At 34.1% G+C, this 23,979-nt stretch overlaps 2 protein-coding genes across 2 annotated transcripts; both read left to right on the top strand.

Moving 5' to 3' along the window:
• Nucleotides 1–1,032: 1,032 nt before the first annotated feature.
• LOC100101869 (xylulose 5-phosphate/phosphate translocator, chloroplastic) lies at nt 1,033–2,707 on the top strand. Its single transcript, XM_003545936.5, has one exon. It carries the CDS (start codon nt 1,283–1,285, stop codon nt 2,537–2,539), a length of 1,257 nt encoding a protein of 418 aa, XP_003545984.2. The 5' UTR covers nt 1,033–1,282; the 3' UTR covers nt 2,540–2,707.
• A 1,657-nt stretch (nt 2,708–4,364) lies between these two features.
• LOC100794341 (BRISC and BRCA1-A complex member 2) lies at nt 4,365–23,512 on the top strand. The gene is made up of 12 exons (XM_014767799.3): nt 4,365–4,399; nt 9,274–9,780; nt 16,421–16,511; nt 19,149–19,184; nt 19,302–19,400; nt 19,483–19,613; nt 19,722–19,770; nt 19,894–19,983; nt 20,070–20,123; nt 22,412–22,477; nt 22,994–23,091; nt 23,169–23,512. The coding sequence occupies exons 1-12, from the start codon at nt 4,365–4,367 to the stop codon at nt 23,230–23,232; spliced, it is 1,320 nt and encodes a 439-aa protein (XP_014623285.1). The 3' UTR covers nt 23,233–23,512.
• The last annotated feature ends 467 nt before the right edge of the window (nt 23,513–23,979 follow it).

Genomic DNA, 23,979 nt, shown 5'->3' with positions numbered 1-23,979 from the left:
TCTTAGTGGAAATGTTTCAGGATGAAGAGATTGGATGTAGCTCTTAGTTAATAGTGAACCAGTATAAATCGTTGTGTTCTCTTTCTATAGCTTGTGCTTTTTATCCTTTTTGTTGTTGTTGGACAACTCATTGTGAAGTGCTAGTATACTGGAGAAAACTTGTTCTGAAAAGTTTTAAAAAAATCATAATGCACAATTCAACCCCCTTCTTGTGTGTTTCTTTGTTTATTTCATGTGGCACCAGTGTACACATTTAAAAGGTCTTGAACATGTACAACGAATAATTAGGCATAGTGCACAACAAGATTATTGGCATAATATGATGGACCACAACTATGCCCCAATCTAGAGATGCAAAGAGATATCTATGGTCGACCAAACTCCAATCACATATATACTAAAATGGACCTCATGAGAAAGGGTCAACCAAATAGATGTGGTGTGTGTCACAATGAAGGTCATTCAAAGAATAAATGTCCTACAAATACTAGAAGTTCAAAGCAACCAAAACATTTTTTTTCTCTTGTTATAATTTATGTATTCTTTATTAAAATAAATTACAATGAATTTGTTCTTTATTTGTTTTTTTCTCCCCCAATGTTAGTTATTTGTGTTAATTAAGTATAACAGTATAAATAACACAAACAAATAATGAACACATTTATTAAATTCATTGATTTAATAATTATTTTTTATTGTTGTAATTTATTTAATATTTATTTAAATTAATTGTTATAAATAATTTAATGATATTTGTATTTTTTTATTAAGACTTAGCTTAATTAACACATAAAATTAACAAATTAACTAAACAAATAATTATTTAAGTCATTTTAACATTTAAATTAATTTTTTTTTAAAAATGAAAATTTAACTTGAAAAGAAGGGTTGGCCAACCCCAACTAATCAATGAGGAAAAAAAAAGTAAATGGATAAATAATTTTTTGGAGAAGGAGATAATCTGGGATTTGTTTAATTTTTTTAAGGTTTTTTAATATAAAAAATCACTGAACTCATTTTAGGGACAAAAATTGTACCTTTGGGCTTCGTCTGTACTAGGTTTCGTGGAATGGCTTGTTTACAATTCACACACACAGTTCCTCTTGTGTGCTCTCAAAAGGACTTGAATTCAATCCCTTTGAGTTGGAAGCCTCTTAAAGCCTTTAAATCTGTCTTTTAGTTCCCTTTTCAGAGTCTGTCTCAATTCCCCTTCCCATTATCTCAGTTGTCTGTGCCTGAGAGCAAGAACAGCCACAGAAACTGAGAAGAAAAGAAAAAAAGAATGCTATCTTCAAATGTTGTTCCATCATCATCCCCTGTCACTTTCTCCAAACCCAATCACCATTTTTTCATCAATGCATCTCCCAATCCCAAACCAAATCTTCTCAGGTTTCAGGCCCAACACAGAGCCACTCCTCTCAAAAGTTCAAAACTTTCTTTTATGCCAACGTCTCAGATCCAACATTCAATCGCAAAGTTAGGCTCTTTCAGCAGATTCCTCTCACACCCTTTTGGGCTCTCATCAAAACCCAGATACCAAATCGTTAAGGCTGCATCAGAAGCCAATCCTGAAGGAGAAAATGTAGCCCCCACTGAACCTAATTCTAAAAATCTCAAACTTGGTCTTGTGTTTGGGCTATGGTACTTCCAAAACATTGTGTTCAACATTTACAACAAAAAAGTGTTGAACATATTCCCTTTCCCATGGCTTCTTGCATCTTTTCAGCTCTTTGTTGGGTCCATTTGGATGCTGGTGCTTTGGTCCTTGAAGCTCCAACCTTGTCCAAAAATCTCAAAACCCTTCATCATTGCTCTCCTTGGACCTGCTTTGTTCCACACAATAGGCCACATATCAGCCTGTGTTTCATTCTCCAAGGTTGCTGTTTCCTTTACACATGTCATCAAATCTGCAGAACCAGTTTTCTCTGTCATGTTTTCTTCAGTCCTTGGAGATAAGTACCCCATTCAGGTTTGGCTTTCAATTCTGCCCATTGTGCTTGGTTGTTCTTTAGCTGCTGTTACTGAGGTGTCTTTCAATGTACAAGGATTGTGGTGTGCCCTTATTAGCAATGTTGGTTTTGTGTTGAGGAACATCTACTCTAAAAGAAGTCTACAGAATTTCAAGGAAGTTGATGGCTTGAACTTGTATGGATGGATTACCATACTTTCATTGCTTTATCTGTTTCCAGTGGCTATTTTTGTAGAAGGGTCTCAGTGGATCCCAGGGTATTACAAGGCAATTGAAGCTATTGGCAAAGCATCCACATTTTATACTTGGGTGTTGGTGTCTGGGGTGTTCTACCATCTTTATAACCAATCATCTTACCAAGCACTTGATGAAATTAGCCCATTGACTTTCTCTGTGGGGAACACAATGAAAAGAGTGGTGGTGATTGTGTCTTCGGTTTTGGTGTTCAGGAATCCGGTTCGGCCTCTTAATGGCCTTGGATCTGCCATTGCAATTCTTGGGACTTTCCTGTATTCTCAGGCAACATCCAAAAAGAAAGCAATGAAAATTGAAGGTGAAAAGAGTAGTTAGAGAAAAAGAAGGAAAAAAGAAGCATTACACAGAGAAAAAATTGTTTGATTATTTGAGTGCTACTCTTAGCCTTGTTAGAATTAGACATTAAATAAGATCTTCCATTTTGGTTTCTTTTGAACTATTGCTATGGTTTTTCTATTGATATTTTAAAGCGCCTTTTCTGTATTTGGGTTTTTTTATGAGTATAATTCCTTCTTGCTTGATTTATGTTAAATAGATCGGGAGGATATAAGAAATTGATTGCAATATGATGGTAAATTTCAATGTTTCTTTACTACTTCAGGTATCCTATAGGATTCACCTGTTGGCTGAAAGTGTAGTGACTGAATGTTGTGTCTGTCTTATCCAATTTTATTTCCATTTTCATGTTGTTCATTCATGCTTGCTATCGTAATTACAGGTGATATTCTTCAACTATCATTTTGCTTAGGACTTGTTATTACCTAGTACTACAAATCATCAAGCCTATTTCTCATTTGGTGACTGCATAGCATAAGTGTAAGAATGTTTTTCCAAATACTGCTTTTTGTTCCCATGGCTTTCAAAGAATCTGTTTTTTTTTTTTTTTTTCAGATTCAATAAGCCTATTTCTCATTTGGTGACTGCATAGCATAAGTGTAAGAATGTTTTTCCAAATACTGCTTTTTGTTCCCATGGCTTTCAAAGAATCTGTTTTTTTTTTCAGATTCAATTATTGATCATCAAAGTGAATTGACAATTTAACATTCTAAAAGCTTTTGTAGAATGCTTGCTAGTACAAGCTATGAAGCATGGACACCTCTCTTGTTCAAAGTGTTGTTGTGTTGAACACATTTTTGACACCTATACACCCTGACACTTGTTCGACACTTTTTATTAAGTGTCTAATTTGAAAATTATTTTTTATTGGCTTAAATACATAAGTTGTCACATTTACACGACTCATACTTGAAAAAACATAAAAGGTTGGTTTAAAAAAATGAATATACCATCAATTTAGATATTTTGTTATATGTTAATCATATTTCATTTCATTAGAGTTTCTTTATTTGTGTCTCTGGTAGAGTTTGTGCTTCATAGGGTACAAGTCCACTTTTATTTATGTTTTGCTCAGCTGTATACTATTGTCATGGAATTTTTAAGTTGCTTTTGGGTTTTAACCAGTCAAACATTTCATACTAAATAATTGGTCTGTCTGAGGCTTTTCATGTACTTGAGTGGTATTAGCTGTTCTTTCTTGATTTTAGGCTTCCTTGAATCTAAAGCTTAGTAGAGCATATCATGAATTTGACATGCTAATGAAGATTATTATGTTTTAGTGTAGCAGCCTGCCCTGCATCATCAAATAAAATTATCAATGGATCGAAGTGACACTGACGCATCATTTCTCACTAATTAGACAAAATGATGTACCTTAGTTAATGTAGACTCACCCTTAGGTTTTCTTTGAGTGGATGAGTTTGGACAGAGAGGGGAGGGGTATTTTTTCATTTTAGGTAAAAATTTCCATAATTGACAATTTGTTAAAGTTACAAAATGATAGATTATCTTGTAACCATCCAATCACGCTTCAGTACATTTTTATAAAATTTTATATCTTAATTAATTTTGAATTGAAAAATTACCCGTGATAATTCCTTTCCACCCAACCCAAATATACCCCTTCGACGGTATCTAATCAAACAGATTGATTTTGTGTCAAAGCATGAAGAGAAATCCAGCTAATAGGATAGTCAGAAACTTCTGTTTTTATATCTTCATCGACTGTTCCAAACTTTTGCTACATTAATGCAAAATCAGTCACCCGGTATGTGTTAATTAGTGAACTTCCAAACATAAGAAGATGGGTGAGCAACTATCAGCCTCCACAGATAACAGGTTAGCTACTGCTTATGAACTAGTCCAGGAAACTGTGTCAAAAGCCCTTGCCACATCAACCTGTCCCCATATCATAACTAAGAAAGAAATATAGGTCCCATTTTACATAAATTTGTCGACAAATAGAAGAAGAAAATTAAAATCAAAATGAATCAAACTTTTTTCCATGAAGTTAAATTTTTCTTGTAGACATCAACTTTTGAAGAAGTTTGATAGGAGAGCTTTTATGAAAGTTGAAGTTTATAAGTTGATTTTTTTTTTAAATATGTTTTTTGTTCTTGTAAAATTGACAAAGTTTGGATTTTATCCCTCCAAATTTTTTTTTTAGTTTTTTGTCTTCATAAAATTATAATATGTTCCTTTTTGGTCTGAAACTATGTTTGGATGAATATAAACTTATGTGGTGTTATTTTTATTTTACATTTTAAAATGTGATTTTCAAGGATTAAAAATTGTCACAAATTGCATAATTTTTTTTATAAAAACAATAGAAAATTAGAATACAGTTTCTAGTGGTTAAAAACTCCCACAAATTGTAGGAAAAAAATATGCAAGAATCATATTCATAAAACCACCACACCTCAAACACCATAATTGCCCTTCCCCTCCTCCAAATTAGATTCACCATAACCACTACACCTCCAAATCATATTCACCATAACCACCTCCAAATCCCTAACCCCTAAATAGATTAAATTGAAATTTTTCAAAAACCCTTTCACTGAGAAGACTAAAATCCCAAACCCATAACAAATTCAATGTCCATGGCAACATGAATAAGAGGAAAACCTACAACATTGAATCCTTCCCTTCCTTTAGGTCTGCCTCTAAACCAATCAAACTCACCCCCAATCGGAGCAAGACATCCCTCCTCTGCCATAACCCGCCCAAGACCAACCCATCGCAAGCACACACTCTTCTCCCTTCCTTACCACCACCGCACGAAACTGTGAAACGATATCGTCATAGGGGACTTGCAGAAGCACTATATCTACTATCTTTATGGTGAGAAGGCTCTCAAATTAGGCTAGTTCATTTTGCCAATGTAGTCCTCGCCTTTCACCGTTGCTAGAGGTTTAAGTATGTTTTTCATACCTATAACATATTAGGGGTGTAAATAGTCTGGGTTGAGTTAAGTTTTGTTTATTTTTCAACTCAATCCCATTAAACTTAATTGAGTTGGATTGGATTGAGTTTATCTTTTTTATTTTATCAATCCAATCCAACTTTAATGGGATTTGATTGGGTTGGTTATCGGGTTGGACGATTAAAAAACTATTACTTCTTTAAGTCTTGGAAAAAAATAAAAAAATTCCTCAAACTCAAAAATCATAAGGATATTTTTGTTTGACAAAATAGTAAGAATATTTTTAAAAAATTAATATTCATAAAATATTGTACTATTCATATGATACACAAAAAAATATAAATCATAAATATATATATATCCACAATATCATTCATAAAATAATATATTACCTTAAAATAAACAAAAAAAGTCCAAAACAATATATTACCTTAAGATAAACAATGAAGTGTGTGTAGTTTAAGATTTCTATATGAGTAATTTAATTATATGCAAATTAAGTTGGATTTTGATTGGGTCCAAAACTCCCTATGATGCCCAACGACTCCCACAACCCAACACCACAGCTCAACATCTGAATCCTACAACCCAAAAATAATTTAAAATGGTTTTTAAAATTGAAAAAAAAAAGAAGTTAAATAATGTGGAAAATAGAAAAATACAACTAAACAAACCCAACATGATGTGGATGAAGTCTCTTTAAATGCACTCACAATCCTCTAGTTTTAAAATGAACATTAACCTTCCTTCTTTTTTTATCCGTCAATATTAATTATTAATTTATTAGTTTTTGTTAGTGGGAGAGATTCAAACCCACAACATCTCTCTTCACCCTTCTCCCTTCAATCACCAAGTCACTCTTATAACTCCAACATTAACTTCCCTTATTTGTATCTCTAAGTGACACACACAATCTTTGTAACACAACATCATTTATGCACTTTCAATAGAAGTCAAAACACTTAGGGCATGTTTAGCGGCAGTTCCTTCATAGGTTTCTTAGCCCAAGATACCATTCCTTAACTTTCACACACATTGGAGCTTGTTGACTTGGCAAGATGCATTTCTTAAAATTAAGATGGACATCTTATATAAGCAATCCAACTTCAAGATTTCTTAAAAATAAAAACTAATTTTTCAGCCCAAATTTATTTCAAGGAGATGCATTTTGAAATAGGCACTATTTAAGTGAAATAAAGAATTTAAAAAATACAAGTTGCTTAATATTTTAACCAATGAAACAAATTTATATGTAAATATCTTAAATGTAATGTGATATAGTAGCACTACTAGAAAATAGACTTTCTACATCGGTTATCGGCACCTTTTTACATCGATTATCACGCGTCATTGTAACCCGGTGTCGTTGAAACACAACGACGGTTGAGGGACCGATGTTGAAATCTGACATTCTACATCGGCTTTCAGGACAACCGATGTAGATTTCTACATCGGTTGTCTTGAAAACCGATGTAGAATGTCAGATTTCAACATCGGTCGTTCAAATAACTGATGTAGAATGTCAGATTTCAACATCGGTCATTCTAATAACCGATGTAGAATGTGTAGAATTCTACATCAGTTTTGACCTGAACCGATGTAGAAAGCTAGACATATCTTTTAACTCTTCATGGTGTTTTGCCAAATTCTTTTTAGTGTTTTTATATGACAGCAGAGTAGTAGACACACAAAATTGTTGTCAACGAGTGTACTCCATAATATTTCACAATAAGGCCAAACAGACAAGCATTCATGTGACAGCAAATGCACAAATGTGAAAGAAGTGAAATTTTGTTATAATTAGTAAGCAACTCAAAGCAGTAAAAAAATCAATTCAAAAAAAATTATTTTTTTCTATGGTTTCTACAAGCTGGATTTTCTCTATATATCTCTGTCTCTTTGGTTTCTACAAGCTTCATAATCTCCAATGTGATGTATTTTGCTGGGTAGAATCAAAGAACTTGCCTAATAGAGGGTTAGTCCATAAAGATATTAAACTTAGCAATTATCCAAAGTCCAAAAATTAAAAAATCCCGATCAATAATAAATTTTATACATGATAATATTAAATATAACAAAATTAAAGACTAAAATATTTAAGAGGTTAAAAAAAAGATATTTAAGAGGAAAATGAAATGAAACGTATCATTAATTAAAGATGCAAAAAAAGATATTAAAGCGTATCATTAATTTTTGTTGACTAGTGTATGTCGGTAGCAGAATAGTATTAGCTGTATTTTACATTGTTTATTAGCGTTACTAATTAAAAGCAAATGGATTAAAATACCAAATAGGAAGCAAAGTAAACCATAACACTAATCTATGGGCTATATAACAGTTGATTAAAAAATTGCAATATAACAGTGACTTTAGGATTATTATAGACAATTAAAAAATACTAAGGAATTTGCATGCAATTGCTCTCACTTAATCAAAATGCATGCTAAAGTAACTTTGGTGTGTGTGAAGAAGAGATTATTAGATAATCTCAAACCATTACATATCTAACTCTGAAAAAATTTAAAATACTTAATTATATGTTACATGGAGATTAGTCGAAACATGATGCTTCCAGACAATATAATAATAATAATTTATCAGATAAGGGGGTTGAGTAGATATAAGTTCTAACCTCCATTGAGCCAAATGACCAAAGGTTTGGTGAGAGGATTTAGGGCAACTTCAGTGAGCCAGTAAAGGAGAGCTCTACCAGCAACCTTGTTAACAGTAACATAGCCAGAAATCTGTGTACAAAACAAACATAAAAACATTAGATGTTAGCTTAGTTAATTATTATATATATTGTTAGTTTATAATAAAAGAAAGAGAATAAAAGAAGTTATATGAACCTTTGTTGGGTTTGCGAGGCTATTCTCATCTAATGCATTCTTAGATGTGAGCACTGTCTTTGTTGCCTTAGTTGCATTTGAGCTCTCAAATCTATTAAGACCAAAATATAGAAAGGCATAGTAATTTAATTGCCCCTATAATTCCTTTTTTTATTTTTCTTTGATTGGTATTTTTTTTTTCTTCTAATCATAGTTGTTAGACTAGCTCTCAAATAAGTAGTGATTAAATAAAACCTTTTGTAAGTCAGATTCTAAGAATTTAATCCCATGCCATTGTAGGTAAAGTTTGTCTAAGATCATTTTCTGCTTCCACAGCAACCAACAACCAATCATAGTTGGGCATCTAGCACCTTAAGAAAACAAATATAAATAACTAAAGCAAAAAGTATGAATCACCTTTATTTTTAAGTAAGTTTTTTTATCTTGGAGATTTTTCCAAAGAATTGCATATGCATCAACTGAATCAGGGTCAGGCGTTTGAAGTTGTGATTTTAAAAATGTTGCTCCATTTGACTCTCTACACATAAACTGCACCCTATAGCTGGGAGTTCCATAAACCTGATTGGAAAAATCTTTTTATTTCTCTTTCAACAAAACGAGTTTTATTTCTCTTTCAACAAAAACTGCACTTGATTTTAAAAACAAATTCTCCATACCTAGAGATCATCAAAATGAGTTTTATTTCTCTTTCAACAAAGAGAATTAAATTCCTATCTACATACTTATGAAAGTCAACCATTTAAGATCTTATTGGTTAAACATAAATCTCATAAGTGTTTAACATATTTTGATTTTTTTATAATAATAATTATTTAAGCACAACCTTCATTCATCTCAATTTTGGATGATTCATCTTCAAACACAACAGCAATAATTACAAGAGTATCAATTAATATAAATTAAGCTACAATTAACCTGTTTCTTTCTAATCCAATAAGGAATCCAGCTTCGAACACAGCTCCCAAAAGGACACTTTCAGCGAAAGGGAGGTTGGTTCTCCAAACCGGCGCCTCCACCACAATCGCCGCACCCACATCTTGGGGTGGCCGTTTCTGGGGCAGAACACTCTGCTCCGAAGACTCCACCGACAAATTCTCCTGTGTCACCGACGACTGCGGCTCCGGCAAGCTCAAGTGCTCCGGAAACGGCGCTGCGCCGCCTGCCACCCTCGCCGAGTTCACCCTCGACAGAGCCGGAGGCCTCGACTTCTTCGACGTGAGTTTAGTTGACGGCTACAACGTGCCGATGCTGGTGGTGCCGCAGGGTGGCTCCGGCGAGAAGTGCACCGCGACGGGGTGCGTGGGAGATCTGAACGGCGCGTGTCCTTCGGAGCTTAAAGTGATGGGAGCGGATGGGAGAGAGGGTGTGGTGGCGTGCAAGAGCGCTTGCGAGGCGTTCAACTCGCCGCAGTATTGCTGCAGCGGCGCGTACGGAACGCCCGACACGTGCAAGCCATTGGCTTACTCAGCGATATTCAAGAGTGTGACACCCTCTACCCCGACATATATATAAATAAACAAAATATATAAAAATATTGGTAACCAAATTCACACGGGTAAAAGGTTCACATTCACTTCACTATTATTAATTAAAACTTATTAAAACATATTCGGCTCAAAATAAGGCCGTCAAAATTTACATAGATATTTTATTAAATCAGTGAAATAAAATAAAATAGACTAACATCATGCAACTAATATAAAAACTTATGTCCCACTGTCACATTCTATCAGAGCGTTGTGTCTCGACGTCCTTCAGCATAATGTTCCTTAAAGCAATTCACCTAGTCATCTGCTCCCCCAAACACAAAGTTCAAGATCATCACAGGATCCAAACACAAACAACACACAGGGAGTTAGTTATCACATTCCTAACTAATAGAGAAACAAGACAGCTAGATATACATATCATATAAACCAAATAAAACTTACTTACACGTAATTCATGTAATTCCACCACTTTGTCATTCAAAGTTCACTTTTCATCCATCAATCACACTTTTCAATCATCAATCACATTACACAAGAATCACACACTCTGATCAAGACATAATAACACATCAATTTCATAATAAACAATTAGCAAGCGCATGGAACATGTATGCTAAGACTCAAGCCTATATGCAATGTGGTACCATGTCAGTGAAAAACCTCGTCGGGCGCCTAGGAGTACATGACAAGACAAACCACACACTAGCAAGTCAAGTCACTCTCACTAGGTAATATCATAGGGAGACCAATCAGGGTCACAGTGTTTTGCGAGAATGCTCCAACCATATGTGATCAACATAGGCTTAAAGGAGCACTCAAACCGTGTAACCCCCAAGGCCTACACTCCGAAGAGTCCGTTAGGGCCTCTCCCTCCTGATTCAGGTCCAACCCAGAAAATATTTTAGCACACAGACTCTATCTATGAATTGTACAAAACACACGACTCCTCAATTGTTCTCAAAATAATTTTAACTCGTCGCCCTTTAAGGGTCTTATCATTAACTCGTCGCCCTTAAAGGGACTTAACATTAACTCGTCGCCCAAAAAGGGACTTAGCATCAACTCGTCGCCCTAAAAGGGACTTAGCATCAACTCGTCGCCCTAAAAGGGACTTAGCATTAACTCGTCACCCTTGAAGGGACTTATGATCGTGTGATTGTACAATTCATAGTTCACAACTCAATGCACACAACACCTCAATGCACATATATATCTCAATCATATACATACTCAATTTATCACATACACTTAATCCCAATCACAATGGTACAATCTCAATTTAACATGTTATCACACATCATGAATCATATACACTTTACCTATGAACTATGCAATACACACATTTACTCGATTGTTTTCAAAATCATTTTAACTCGTCGGGTTTCCACAGTGGATCCCATCACAATACTCGTCGCCCTTAAAGGGTCTTACAATTGTGTGATTGCACAGTTCATAATTCACAACTCAATACATACATCTCATCTCAATACACATGTATTTCATCACCCGTCACATGTTCAATTTATCACATACGCACAGTTTGAATCTTCATTTCATAACCTAAACATAACAATTTATACAAAAGATTTTATCACAACATGGGGTGTAAAACCTCTGAAATAGTTTCTCACAATTGTATCAAAATCAATTAATCAAAATCATGGGTTAAACACAAAGACATCAAGAGCACTCAAGTTTATCAATCAATTCTCATCAGGACATCAATTGGTACATAGAACACAATAATATTGTATTTATAATCATAAACGAAAAATTATAATTCAATAAACATCCCAAAATAAACCCAAATTTAGTTCTCTAAGGATCCCTACACATGTTCATTCTAACCCCCAATTGCGATAAACTCATCCCTTACCTCTAAGCGGACTCACGTGTCTTCCGATAACGATAGCGGCATCTCTAGCGGTTCCCTGAGATTCCTCCAGTTTTTCCTCCGACTGCTCCGATAGAATTCTCGAACGTCAGAGAGACGGAGAAGAGATTGAAGCCTCCACTTGTACTGTCTTCATGCGATTCCTTTTTCTCCCACCATGAATATTATCTCGCAAAACAAAATATCCAAATTTCATGAAAATCCAACGGTTAACGAAACCGGGATCGTAGTTTTACCGAGACAGTTTTGGGTTTCTGTGGGAAAATAAAAAGCTACAATGCGAAGGGTTTTCCTCTAAGCTCAGACATGATTTTGCAATTCTCAACGGTGAGAATGCTCGAAATTGGGTTGCAAACTTGGTACTCAAATTTCACGATGATCCAACGGTGAATGAGTCCGAGATCATTGTTTTTCTGAGACAGGTTTTGTGGACTGCGGGAAAAAGAAAGGGTTTTGAAAGGAGAAGGGGAAAAACGAAAATGAGAGGCAGAGGAGGCTGAGGAGTCAATCTGAAAAACCTAGCATGTTGCTATTTATAGCTAGGGGCATTTACGACCTATTATTTACTCTATTTATTTATTTTTATTATTTTTACTAAAAAACTTTTTAAATTTATTTATGAAAAAAATGGGATGTTACAAAGAGCGCTTGCCCACGTGCTAATAGCTATGCGTACGACGACAAGACCAACACCTTCACTTGCGCTTCCGCGGATTATACCATAACCTTTTGCCCTTCCCCTACCACCAGTTTCTCCTTCTCCCCACTTCAAACAACACTTTTAAATAAACCATGAATAAATATTGAGGTTTTTTTTTCTTTTTTTTTGGTTTTGTTATTCTGAGCTAGAAGAGGTTTTGAAAATTTTGGTGAACATGAGAGCGAAAGGGAGGTGTCTCTCTCGAAACCTGTTGGGAAGAGGAAGAATTTTTTTACAAAAGAATGCATTGAGAAGAGAAAGAGGCGGAGAATAGGAAGAGAAAGAGGCAACTGATAGAGGGAAGAGAAAGAGAAAGAGGAAAGAAGGGCGCGTTGCATGATGCGATGGAAAGAGAAAGTCACATAGCAAGAAAATTAAAGCTAATAGCTGTCTAATAAATGAGAGAGAAAGCAAAAAAAGTGCAAAGATATAAGGGATTATGACGGTTTTTTAAATAACCGTTTTTAAATTCATAATTTTAAGACGATTTTTAAAAACCATTTTTGTTATTAATAAAATTATTACAATATTATCCTCAGATTTTTTTTAAAACGGTTTTTATCAACTGTGGTAGTTTACACGTCCTAGTAAATGGTTTTTTTAGTAGTGTAGGTACCACTTAAATTATATTAATATAGCATAAGATACTAAAGTAGATTTCTTTAAGTTAAGATCACTGGAGATGCTAATAATGGTTTAGGGGACAGTTCTGCTGTCTCCTCAATCTTAAATTCTAACTTGCACTGTCTCCTCAATCTTTAATGCTAACTCTTTAGCAGATAATTTAACTCGGTGATGGTTGAATCATAACGTGTAGCATCAAGAGTGGCCACGCCCTCCAATAGAAGCTTTGGATATCTTCACGTGGGATTCTATTTCTCTTTTTTAATATTTTTTTCTTCGCTCTTACTTTACCAAAAACAAAAAGAACATATAGTAGGTTTTAGCATTCAACTTATCGTGTTGGTTATTTAACCACCAGTGAAACTAATTTCCATAACCATATCAAACTAAATTGGAGTATTTGAAAATAACATACCAACTTCAGGGAGCAATTTCAGAAACGGGTTGAGAATATTTTTTATAGAATTGAAGAACGGTGATGAACGATTTCAAAAAGAGAGTATTCTAGAAACAAAAAAACGATAGTGGGCGATATCAGAAACTGAACGGGTTGCAGTTTTTTCCATCTCTCACGTTTAATTAACAGTGTTAACCATCGACATTCATATATGATTGTATGGTTCAAATTTACGATTCTGATTTTGCACTAGTTGTTCCCTATATATCTGTGTGCGTGTACCTGCGGTTACAACCAACTAAGCATGAAATATTAAAAAGAATTAAATTATCAACTAAAACTTCGGGTTTGGTGATGGTATGTCACCATTTGTAATTATCAGCTAGAGCCTGTAGTGGTTGGACTTGATGTACACCTCCATTCTGTCTTTTTAGTATGGATAGTTCTCTCTTGTAAAGTCCGATGGCCTTGTGAGGGATGCTCCTTCCATAATGAACTGATTGTTGTTGTTATCTAGACATTGTTTGGTGTTGAGAGGCTCAACTTTGATACCAAAATATAAAGACAAATATTTCAAGAAGAGATAGTTGAATTGTGATTTTTGAAATTTTTAAATCCTTTTTGCAATCAAACAAAGTTCTAGTCTGAAAGAAAAAACTTTGTAAAATAAATAGTAGATTTTTAACAATACAATTAGACAATGAAAAAAAGATTTTGCCAAGTAAAAGAAGTTTTCAAAATTCTAAAAGCAAATTTAAACCCTAGGTTGGTTAAATTAGAAAGAAATCAAATAAGGATCAAACATAGAAAGTTATACTAGTTCGTCTCTACCACTGAGACTACGTTCAGTTCTTGACAAAATACCAAGTTCCACTAACTTCACAAATTAAAAGTATTATGTCACGACCACTTTTGGCTCTACAAATTAAACTCTACCCCAAGCTTGATAACACCTAATATTTTTTGTCTATACCAAGTCACTGTTGGCTCTAAACAAATCATAAGAGATTTGTTGATTGTGTTTGCACAATAACTAAATCTATGATCGTCTTAAAGACAGATTTACAATCACCACTTAGTCTTTTCTCTCAATATGTTCAAGGTATTTTGAGAGCTTTTTTTAACTTTACAAGAATATACATAATTCTTTTTACAAAAAGAATAATAAATGTTTTTGCACAAGAGTTATTTTTATCTTCAAAGCTTTTGGTATATATATAGACCCCATCTTCAAGTGTCTATTATCTCACAACGGGTAAATTTTTTCACTTGTTCTTCGTCTGATTAATATGGTCATTGGAGCATTTATTGCTTGCATTAAATTTATGTTCTTTCTTCATGCAAAGAGTGCACTCTTTGTCGTTAGTGTATTGAACACTACAATAGGAAATCACTTCCTTTTTGTCAAAGCATGTTTGTGTAGCTGAGCTCTTCCTTTAGTGGCGATTGAGGAATTTCATGTATTGACTTCGTTTAAGCTGCATAGGATTCGATAGATTCTAGGAAAATGTTTCTAAAAAACATATCTCAGACAGAGAATATTAAATGAAGTTTTAAATGTCATCTTTAATTTCATATCAAATCATGCTTCTATGTGTCTATGGTCTAAAACATTAAACCCAGATTTTACGAGGCATGTTCTGATAGCGCATGAGACTTAACTTTTAACCTTTGTGTTTGTTTATATCTAATAAAAATTATTAAGGGTTCTGATTTGTCTTAAAGACACAAATGTCTTTTGACTTAACAATTTCATCAAATAAGTGATAGATGTGAAAGTTTGAAAACAATTCCAATTTGGTATCAACTTATCTTCATGATCTAATGCATAAATCCATTGATTCCATGTAAAAATGAGTTTCCAATCAAAGGATCATAATGGTGATGACACTTAGAGGTTATAAAGCTCTCTCCATGAAAATCACAATAAAAAATATGAGAGAATGGAATCACTCAAAGCTCTTTTGAAAAACTCATTTTTATAGTGTCAAAATAGAAATAGTCAATTAAGTCATAGAAATAGTCGACTACATTGTTCTTCGCATCACCTAGGTTTCCTGAAGAAAAAATAGTCGATTATATTTTCATGTAGTTGACTATTTGCGAAAGTGAAAAACTCTTTGGACCCAATATAGTCTATTAGACACTTAAGATAGTCAACTAAATGCGAACCCATCTCAATTCTATTTTTTTTAAGGTTTCCTAAAAAACTCTTCAGACCCAATATATTACTACTATATTAATTATTTTTTTAAGGTATTAACTAAAGGGAGTGAATTAGTTAAAATAGTTATAAAGTATTTAAGAGTAAATCAATTTGAAATCATGTTTGATTGCTCATGCATCGTGACCTGTGAATACTATTTTCATGTTTTGAATAGAAAAAATGTTTGGTAGACATCTAATATACTATCCAATATACTATCCAATATCTAGAGAGTAAAAATACATATATATGATAAGATTTATGATGTGACCAAAAAAAACATTAATGGATTGTATAAAATTACCATAGATTCATATTTCATTATTCTTTGACCGCTTAGATTATGAAAAAATAAATTTTCTTGTATGATGCACAAAAATGAGAAAGGAAGACATTAGCACAAAAGGGTGCATTGTTGCTGAAAATGATATCTGGTGACCGCAAATGGTAGTCGATGGCAGAATAGCAGAACAGAAGAAGAAAGACATTAGTAAGGCATAAAAGATATACCATGATATCATAAAATAAGATAAATTTAAAAGATAATTATTTTTTGTACCTTATAGACAAAGAAAATTTACTTTTCAACCAAAACTTGTGGCTTCTTAGACTAGTATAAGTGTGGGAATCAGAGAGAGAGACTGAGGCTGTCAAGGCAATAAAATCATCCCTTTGAATTTCCATTTTCCATTTCCATTTTTTTACAATTCTTGGTTATGGTAATTTTGTAATGGTGGTTTTGTTGTGACGTACATTTTCTTTCTGCCTTGACAGGGATCAATATGTGTTGTATCAGAGGAAGCGCGTCGGAGAAGTTGACGATGACCGGTTAACATTCGAAGCCAGCACTATCTTGTCCAGGGAGGTAACTTAATTTCAATTTTACTTTTCTTCATTTGCTGGCAATGTTCAGAAATCTTAGTTTCCATGGTAAATTTCATTTCATGATTACCACGTGTTACAGGTGTTAGGGGAGGGGAAAGTAATCCTCTCCAATGGAGAAAAGTTACGTATGAGGATCTCACTTTTTATTCTTTTAAACTTTCAATTTATAATGGAAACTGTTGGTAGTTGATTAGATGATAGTTGATAGTTGATAGTTTTAGAGAATTGTTTTAGAAAGAAGGTTATGTCATTGATTTCTTGGATTGATCAATTACAACATACCAATTGCCTATTTATAGGCTCAAGTCACCAACCTCTCAATGGTGGTGAATGTTTCTACATTACTTTAGGTCTTTCTAGAGTTTTCATGATAGATTCGTATCATGATAGTTCTAGATTCTTCTATCTTATACATACACTTATAGTTCTAGATTGTTCTACCATATTCATATATATTATATTTAAGAATATTCTAGAAATTTGTAGCAATTTCAACACTCCTCCTTGATGCAATTTTTTGACTCCGAGCATAGCTCGTAATTCTTCAAATCTTGGTCTCGACAAAGCCTTCGTGAATATGTCTGCAATTTGATCTTCTGTTCTGCAGTTGTCGAGTTTGATCTCTTTAGTTGCTTCAGCTTCTCTGATAAAGTGATACTTGATTGCTATGTGTTTTGTTTTGTTGTGATGAACTGGATTCTTCGCCATTGCAATTGCTGATTTGTTGTCGCAGTTGATTTTAGTAGGCTCATCTTGTTTTTCTCCCATGTCTTCAAGTATCCTACGAAGCCATATAGCTTGACTCGCTGCTTCAGCAGCTGCCACGTACTCTGCTTCTGTTGTTGATTGTGCTACTGTAGTTTGCTTCTTCGACGCCCAAGAGAACATTCCCGATCCTAGTGAGAAAGCATAGCCAGAGGTACTCTTCATGTCATCTGCCGAACCTGCCCAATCATTGTCGGTGTAGCTAAGTAATTCTGAGTTGGTTTCGGTAGTATACCATATACCGAACTCTTTTGTTCCTTGTAGATACCTCAAAATTCTTTTTCCTGCTCCAAAGTGTATTTGACTTGGGCTTTGCATGAATCTTGATAGAAGACTTGTAGCATACATTATGTTAGGCCGTGTAGCTGTCAAATATAGGAGGCTTCCAATTAGACTTTGATATTTGGATGCATCAGCTTCTGGTGCTCCATCATTCTTCTGTAGTTTCTCATTTGTTATGAGTGGAGTAGCAACAGGTTTGCAACCATACATCTTGAATTTCTTAAGTAAGCCTTTTGTGTATTTCTTTTGCGAGATGAATATCCCTTCATTTCTCTGACTTACCTCTATGCCGAGGAAGTAACTCATCAAACCAAGGTCAGTCATCTCAAAGGTCTTCATCATGTCTTCTTTAAACTCCATCATCATCTTAGTATTGTTTCCCGTGTAGATAAGATCATCTACATATAGAGAGAGTAAGAGAGTGTACTGACCTTGAGACTTGATGTAAAGTGTAGGCTAAAAAAAAAAAAATTGTTGGTAGTTGATTAGATGATAGTTGATAGTTGATAGTTGATAGTTTTAGAGAATTGTTTTAAGAAGAAGGCTATGTTATTGATTTCTTGGATTGATCAATTACAACATACCAATTGCCTATTTATAGGCTCAAGTCACCAACCTCTCAATGGTGGTGAATGTTTTTACATTACTATAGGTCTTTCTAGAGTTTTCATGATAGATTAGTATCATGATAGTTCTAGATTCTTCTATCTTATACATACACTTATAGTTCTAAATTGTTCTACCATATTCATACACATTATAGTTCTAGATTGTTCTACCATATTCATACATATTATATTTAAGAATATTCTAGAAATTTGTAGCAATTTCAACAGAAACATATGATGATATTAGTAAATTATTGTACGGAGATAATGTTAGGAAGAGTATGTTGTGGCATGTTGATTATGTGATCTTAGTAGATTGTATGTTGCACATGTGTGAATTCACTTCAGCTCTTATAAGGTTGTTGAACTTTGTTACAACAGATTTCAGATAACTAACTGATTTTGTAAGTGTTTCCATTGTATATGTCAATAGATTGACTATGTGGCGACACTGGAGGTAAGAAAGTAGCATACTTGACAGTGAAGTAAAACTTGCCGAAGAAACAAGGAACCGAGGTCTTGTATTAATTTGATCCAAGAGATTGCGGCAAACAACAGTCAGCTGTTATGTGTAGATGAAAACATCTATGAACTATGCCAAGAACTTAAATATATCTTCTAAAATTTAGGTTAAATCTAGCTCAACCCCAAAAGCTAGGACTAGATATCTATGATATGAATGATCCAGTAAAAGATTTAGGATAGGACATGATACCACCCTTCCATCAAATCTTGGTGATTGATTGACATTGCCTACCTGAACCTTCATAATGAGATGTCCTTGTTGTATCTGACTTTGATATAAATAGTTATTGGTGGCATTAGCTTGTGCAGTGTGTACCCTTCCAGCCCTTTGGTTTGAAAAACACACCTGAATTCTGAAGTATACTTTGTTTAACGGGTAAAATTGATCTTTTACTTAATTGAAAACATGACCTGATTGCACAATTGTTCTGCTGCAGGGAATAGAAATGCATATGAGTTCTGGTGCTGAGAAGGTATTTCTTCAGAATAAATGTGCTAATATTTCAATGATCTACTCATGGATGGATGACCAAATTAATGTAGCCTTTGACCTATATTCTCGGCTTCTGTGACTATACATTTTAGTATAGTCAGAGGAGGTTAAATTTGCTGTGCCCCTACTGGACATGAACATAAACAAGATGGTGGCTTGCTGTCCCTGGAGATATTCCCAGAAGATATTCTTACAGGTTGCTTTTGTTTCTCTCTTTAAATATTCTTCTGAATTTTCACTCGCTTTCAAACAAACAACTTATGATATGTTAACCCTAGGTTGTATATCCTGTTGGAAGAAAATATATGTCAGCGCCTTCAGCTGCTCGCCTGAAGTTAGTATCTTCTCCTGAGCTGAAAGCCGTATTTTCCATTGATGATGTCAAGCTACCTCCTTGGTTGGATGGGATGTAAGCTTTCTAATTTTTTATTATTGTATGTCCCACACAGCTGCATATACAAGATTGAGATAGTTTCTTATAATATTTTTGCTTTTATGGTTGATCTATTTTCCAAAGGTGTTTGGCAGAATATCTCCCAAATCTGGAAGAATATCTTGGGAAGCAGGTTAGCTAACATTATCTTTACTGTGTATTTTATTATTAGTTTAATATGCACTTTCTAATGCTTAATGAACATCCTTGTTTATGTTAAAACTAATATAAATATTTAAATATGCTTTGAACTTAGGTCTTAGAGGCTGTTTCATTGATTGAAGTTAGAAGGCACTTCATTGAAGCATTATCCAGTCCGTTTGGAAGGCCAGTTGAAGCTGATGCTGTATCTTCCCGTGACACTTATTCTCAAATTGCTAGGGTTGCTTTGTTTTTATATTAATTGCTAACTTCTGATTTTTCTGTTTCTAGGTCTTTTGCAGGAAGGCAACTTTTCTTGCTGCATCTGGTGTTTTCACGTTCCTGGTAATATATGACACTCATTACTTGATGTCTGTGTATTTGTTGTGACATAAGCATGCTTTTGAAAAATTAAAATGTTTCCCCCATGAAATTTATCACATAATTTAAGGTTAATTATGCGATAACTTCTTTCAGTTAAAGACATCGGTAACAATAACATGTGACTAGGTTAGGGCAGAAATCAATTGTTGGTATCTTTCTTTTGACATGACAGAAGTCTCATGTCTGGCCAAAAGAGAAATTTGAGTAAATTGCACTCACGTTCCTTGAGGTATAGAGTAAGACAGTAAGTACATGTGGTGCCCATTTGAGAATTACCCACTTGCCCCTAGTTTTTGCACTGACATGACAAAATTCTCTTGCCATCTGTTAGCCTCGAAACTGGAAAATTCCTACCAGTTGTGGGTATATCATCGTCAAATAAAAAGATAATATTATCTCTTATTTTCATAACCCATTTCTTGAAAAACCTGTCCGAGTAATTTCCTTTCACTCCGTTGTAGATTAGTGCAGACCATGGCTCTATCTGTGAATGATGTGGCCATTTAGAGATTTTGGATGTTATGTAATATGTGTGCTGCCATTGAGCAACTTGCAAGGTTGAAAGATCAGTGCCTAAGGATTATTACTATTAGCAACAACATTGTCTTGTTCATGTGCAGAAATTCATCAATGTACTAAATGATGGAGACTCACAGACTTTCTTTTCCTTGTTGGATGAGATTCTTCTAATGAATGGGCTCGTTTGCAGAAGCAGAAGAAATACCGTGTGACAGAAATGTTGGGATCCAATTGCAAGATATGGGACTTGAGTTCCACATTGGAAGTAATGAGATTCTAATGTGGGTTTTATAAGACCTTGGGCTCTCTGACTACAATGATTAGCTTTTGTGGTATGATTCACTCAAAGTTCTTATCAATTGGTATTAGAGCTTTTCATTATGTCTCTCAGCTACAAAACAGCAGCGTGGGTGATTACATCCACATTGCACTGTTCAGTCAGGACTAGTCGAAAGGCCCGTGCATAGCCAGCCTACATGGGCACTAGGACTGCAGAGTATGGTGGGATGTTAGGATCCATTTGCAAAGTACGGGACTTGAGTCCCACTTTAGAAGTATGAGATTCTTGTGTGGTGTTTATAAAGACTTGGGCTCTCCACCTACAATGGTTAGCTTTTGTGGTGTGGTTCTCCTAAGGTACTTATCAATGGTCACTTCTGTTAAAAATTGAATACAACAAAAGCCTTTTTTTTCACATGGTGAGGTTGGCAACAGGGATCAAATGAGGCCATACTCTGTCAAAAACTATTTTCAGAAAGGCCATTTAGATCATGGACCAAACTAATCTAATTCAGATAACCTATAAAACCACTAGAATATCTGCAAAAAATGTCATTGTTATAAGTTTCTAACTCTAATTGCTACTTATTGTAAAATTCCCTCTCTATTCTGTCAAGCATAAGCTAACTGCTTTTCTCTAAGTTTCATGTCATGCATATTAAAAAGATGCTGCATGGTTTATTTGACACAGCCATGTATTTTTCCTGCAAAAGATGGCTTTCATTGCATATCATAGTATGAGGAACAAGAGGAAGTCTGACAAAATTTTCAAGTTTGATGATGATTCGTAAAAGTATTTAACCGGAATACTATTAGTTATTTGGGTACTGTCTGGAGGAAATACCATTGTATGACAGAACAAGAGGAACAATAGAGGAAATATTCACTGTTGATTAGATATAACAGGTCTACATGCAAGCTTGGCAGCGCCAAAGGCCCAAAGAAAATTCATTCATTCTGTGCTCAGAATAGTTGCTAACAAAATCTATATAGTAAAAGAAAGCAAAAGTGAAAGGGCATGCTTCAGGTGGAGAATTCATTAATTCTTGGTAAAGCCATGAAAATGCACAGGAGAGATAAGGACAGAGGCACGGCTCTGTGTGTGTTAGAAGTTTTGCAATTTCCCTTAACTGTGTTTTACAATACGAACTATTAGGAAGGGTATTACTATTTACAAACAAAAGGGGTACCAAATGCAATTACTCTTAACCTCATGAGAGTATTATACTTGCTAAATGGCATATAACCTAATATCAGTGTTTCTGGACTCGTCATCCATACAAGTGGTACTGCCTATAATTATAAAGTTGAATACTTGAATTCAGTCTTCTGATAGTTTTATGTTCTAAGGCTCATGCTGATATCTTGTATGAAATTTTTCTTCATTTCATAGGTTCTTGTAGTTATTGATTTTGCACTTGACCCAAATTCTGATGGTTTTGTTTATTTAGGTACACCTCCTAATTCCAACTCAATTTCCAAAGCAACAGCCGGCTATTATGCTTCAAAGTTCACAGGTTATATTTGTTTCCACTTTCCTACATGTTTTTGTTTGAAAAGTTAAGATTGAGCATTATTTTTTGTATAGAAATGAAGGTGACTGCTAAATAAGCTGTTTATACTTATATAGCAATTTAATCAAGTTGCAGAAAAATGTCAAATTTCTAACACTGAATTCTTTCAGTCACGTAGTTAATGTACATAAGTTTGGTGACCTAATTGTATTGTTAACATGGTATAGTTTTTATATACCCACCCATATATCTTTTGTTGGAGATAGTGAGGGATATGTCTAGAAAACATCGATAATATGTAGATCTAGAAACTATTGTGCTCTTTTTCTTCAAAAAATTATTGCATTGTACTTTAAAATGGTTAACATGGACGTTCTTTTATTTGACAAGGCAAGTGATTATTCATCTCTCCTCACAAATTATTTTGTTTGGATGATTAAGCTGGATAGTAGAAAAAAAATGTATGTTTCTGATGTGAGCATGATGTATAAGTGATTTCCTTATTACCTTTTTGTGTAGCATTTTAATTCACAAATGGCACCTATGAAGTCACGTGTTATGTCTGATTATCCATGGAGTCCGAGATGGGAAACATCACTGATGGCCGAGCGTATTTGGTGAGTGTTTTGTATTATTTGCTTGATTTTTGCCATTATGCTTAACACTTCTTTTCTTTTCCAATCGTTTTCTATAGTGAGTTACTGGCAGATGAGGCCTTGAATTTCAAGAGGCAATGCAGTGAGGGTCAAGTTCAGTAGTAACATGGACAGAGCATGTTCAGCTCAATTCCAATGTTGTGGCAACCTCTAGACCTGTTAATTGAAAAATGTCTTTTTACTCCTCTTGGTCAATGCAATTTTATTTTGGATTGAGTTTAAATGAATTGCCGTGGGAATTTTTCTTGTATTTGTGCCATTGTCATTTTTTTGTATTTCGTAATGTATGTATGTCTTTGTCAAAAAAATAACTTACTAGGATGCCTGGGTGTATTATCAAAAAGGCATATCAACATGGGCAAGAAAGAAGGGTTTATAGTTTTTTTTGTGTTGATATATTTTATTAATGATTGTAAAATGTCTTAATTTTATTATTTTTGTTAGGATTCTAGGAAAAAAATTGAGAATGTTTTATTGTTTTCACTATTTTCCATAAAAAAACTGAAATAGAAATCAAAATGAAACAAAATGAAGAGAAATGGACTAAGACAAGAATAGGAAATAACTATTCATTACCTGGTCGAGATTTTTGTTTAAATTATTCAAGCCACATTTGATTAATTGCAGTCCATAGAAGGTTTTTTTATTTTATTTATTCAAAACTTATTAGTTTTTATTTGATTGTCTATTCAAACTTTATCTTATTTAACTCCAAGCTTCTGATGAAATGATTTGTTTAACAATTTTTAATTAAGTTTACTCCTATATGTTTCCTTTCCTTATTCTTGAATGAGAGTTAATTTTAACATTTTCTTCTTTTTTTTCCCTTCATTGAGCAACATATTGATA

Source organism: Glycine max, chromosome 15, assembly GCF_000004515.6.
Source record: "Glycine max cultivar Williams 82 chromosome 15, Glycine_max_v4.0, whole genome shotgun sequence".
NCBI classification, from domain to species: Eukaryota; Viridiplantae; Streptophyta; class Magnoliopsida; order Fabales; family Fabaceae; genus Glycine; species Glycine max.
This window is presented reverse-complemented; position numbering and strand designations above follow the sequence as displayed.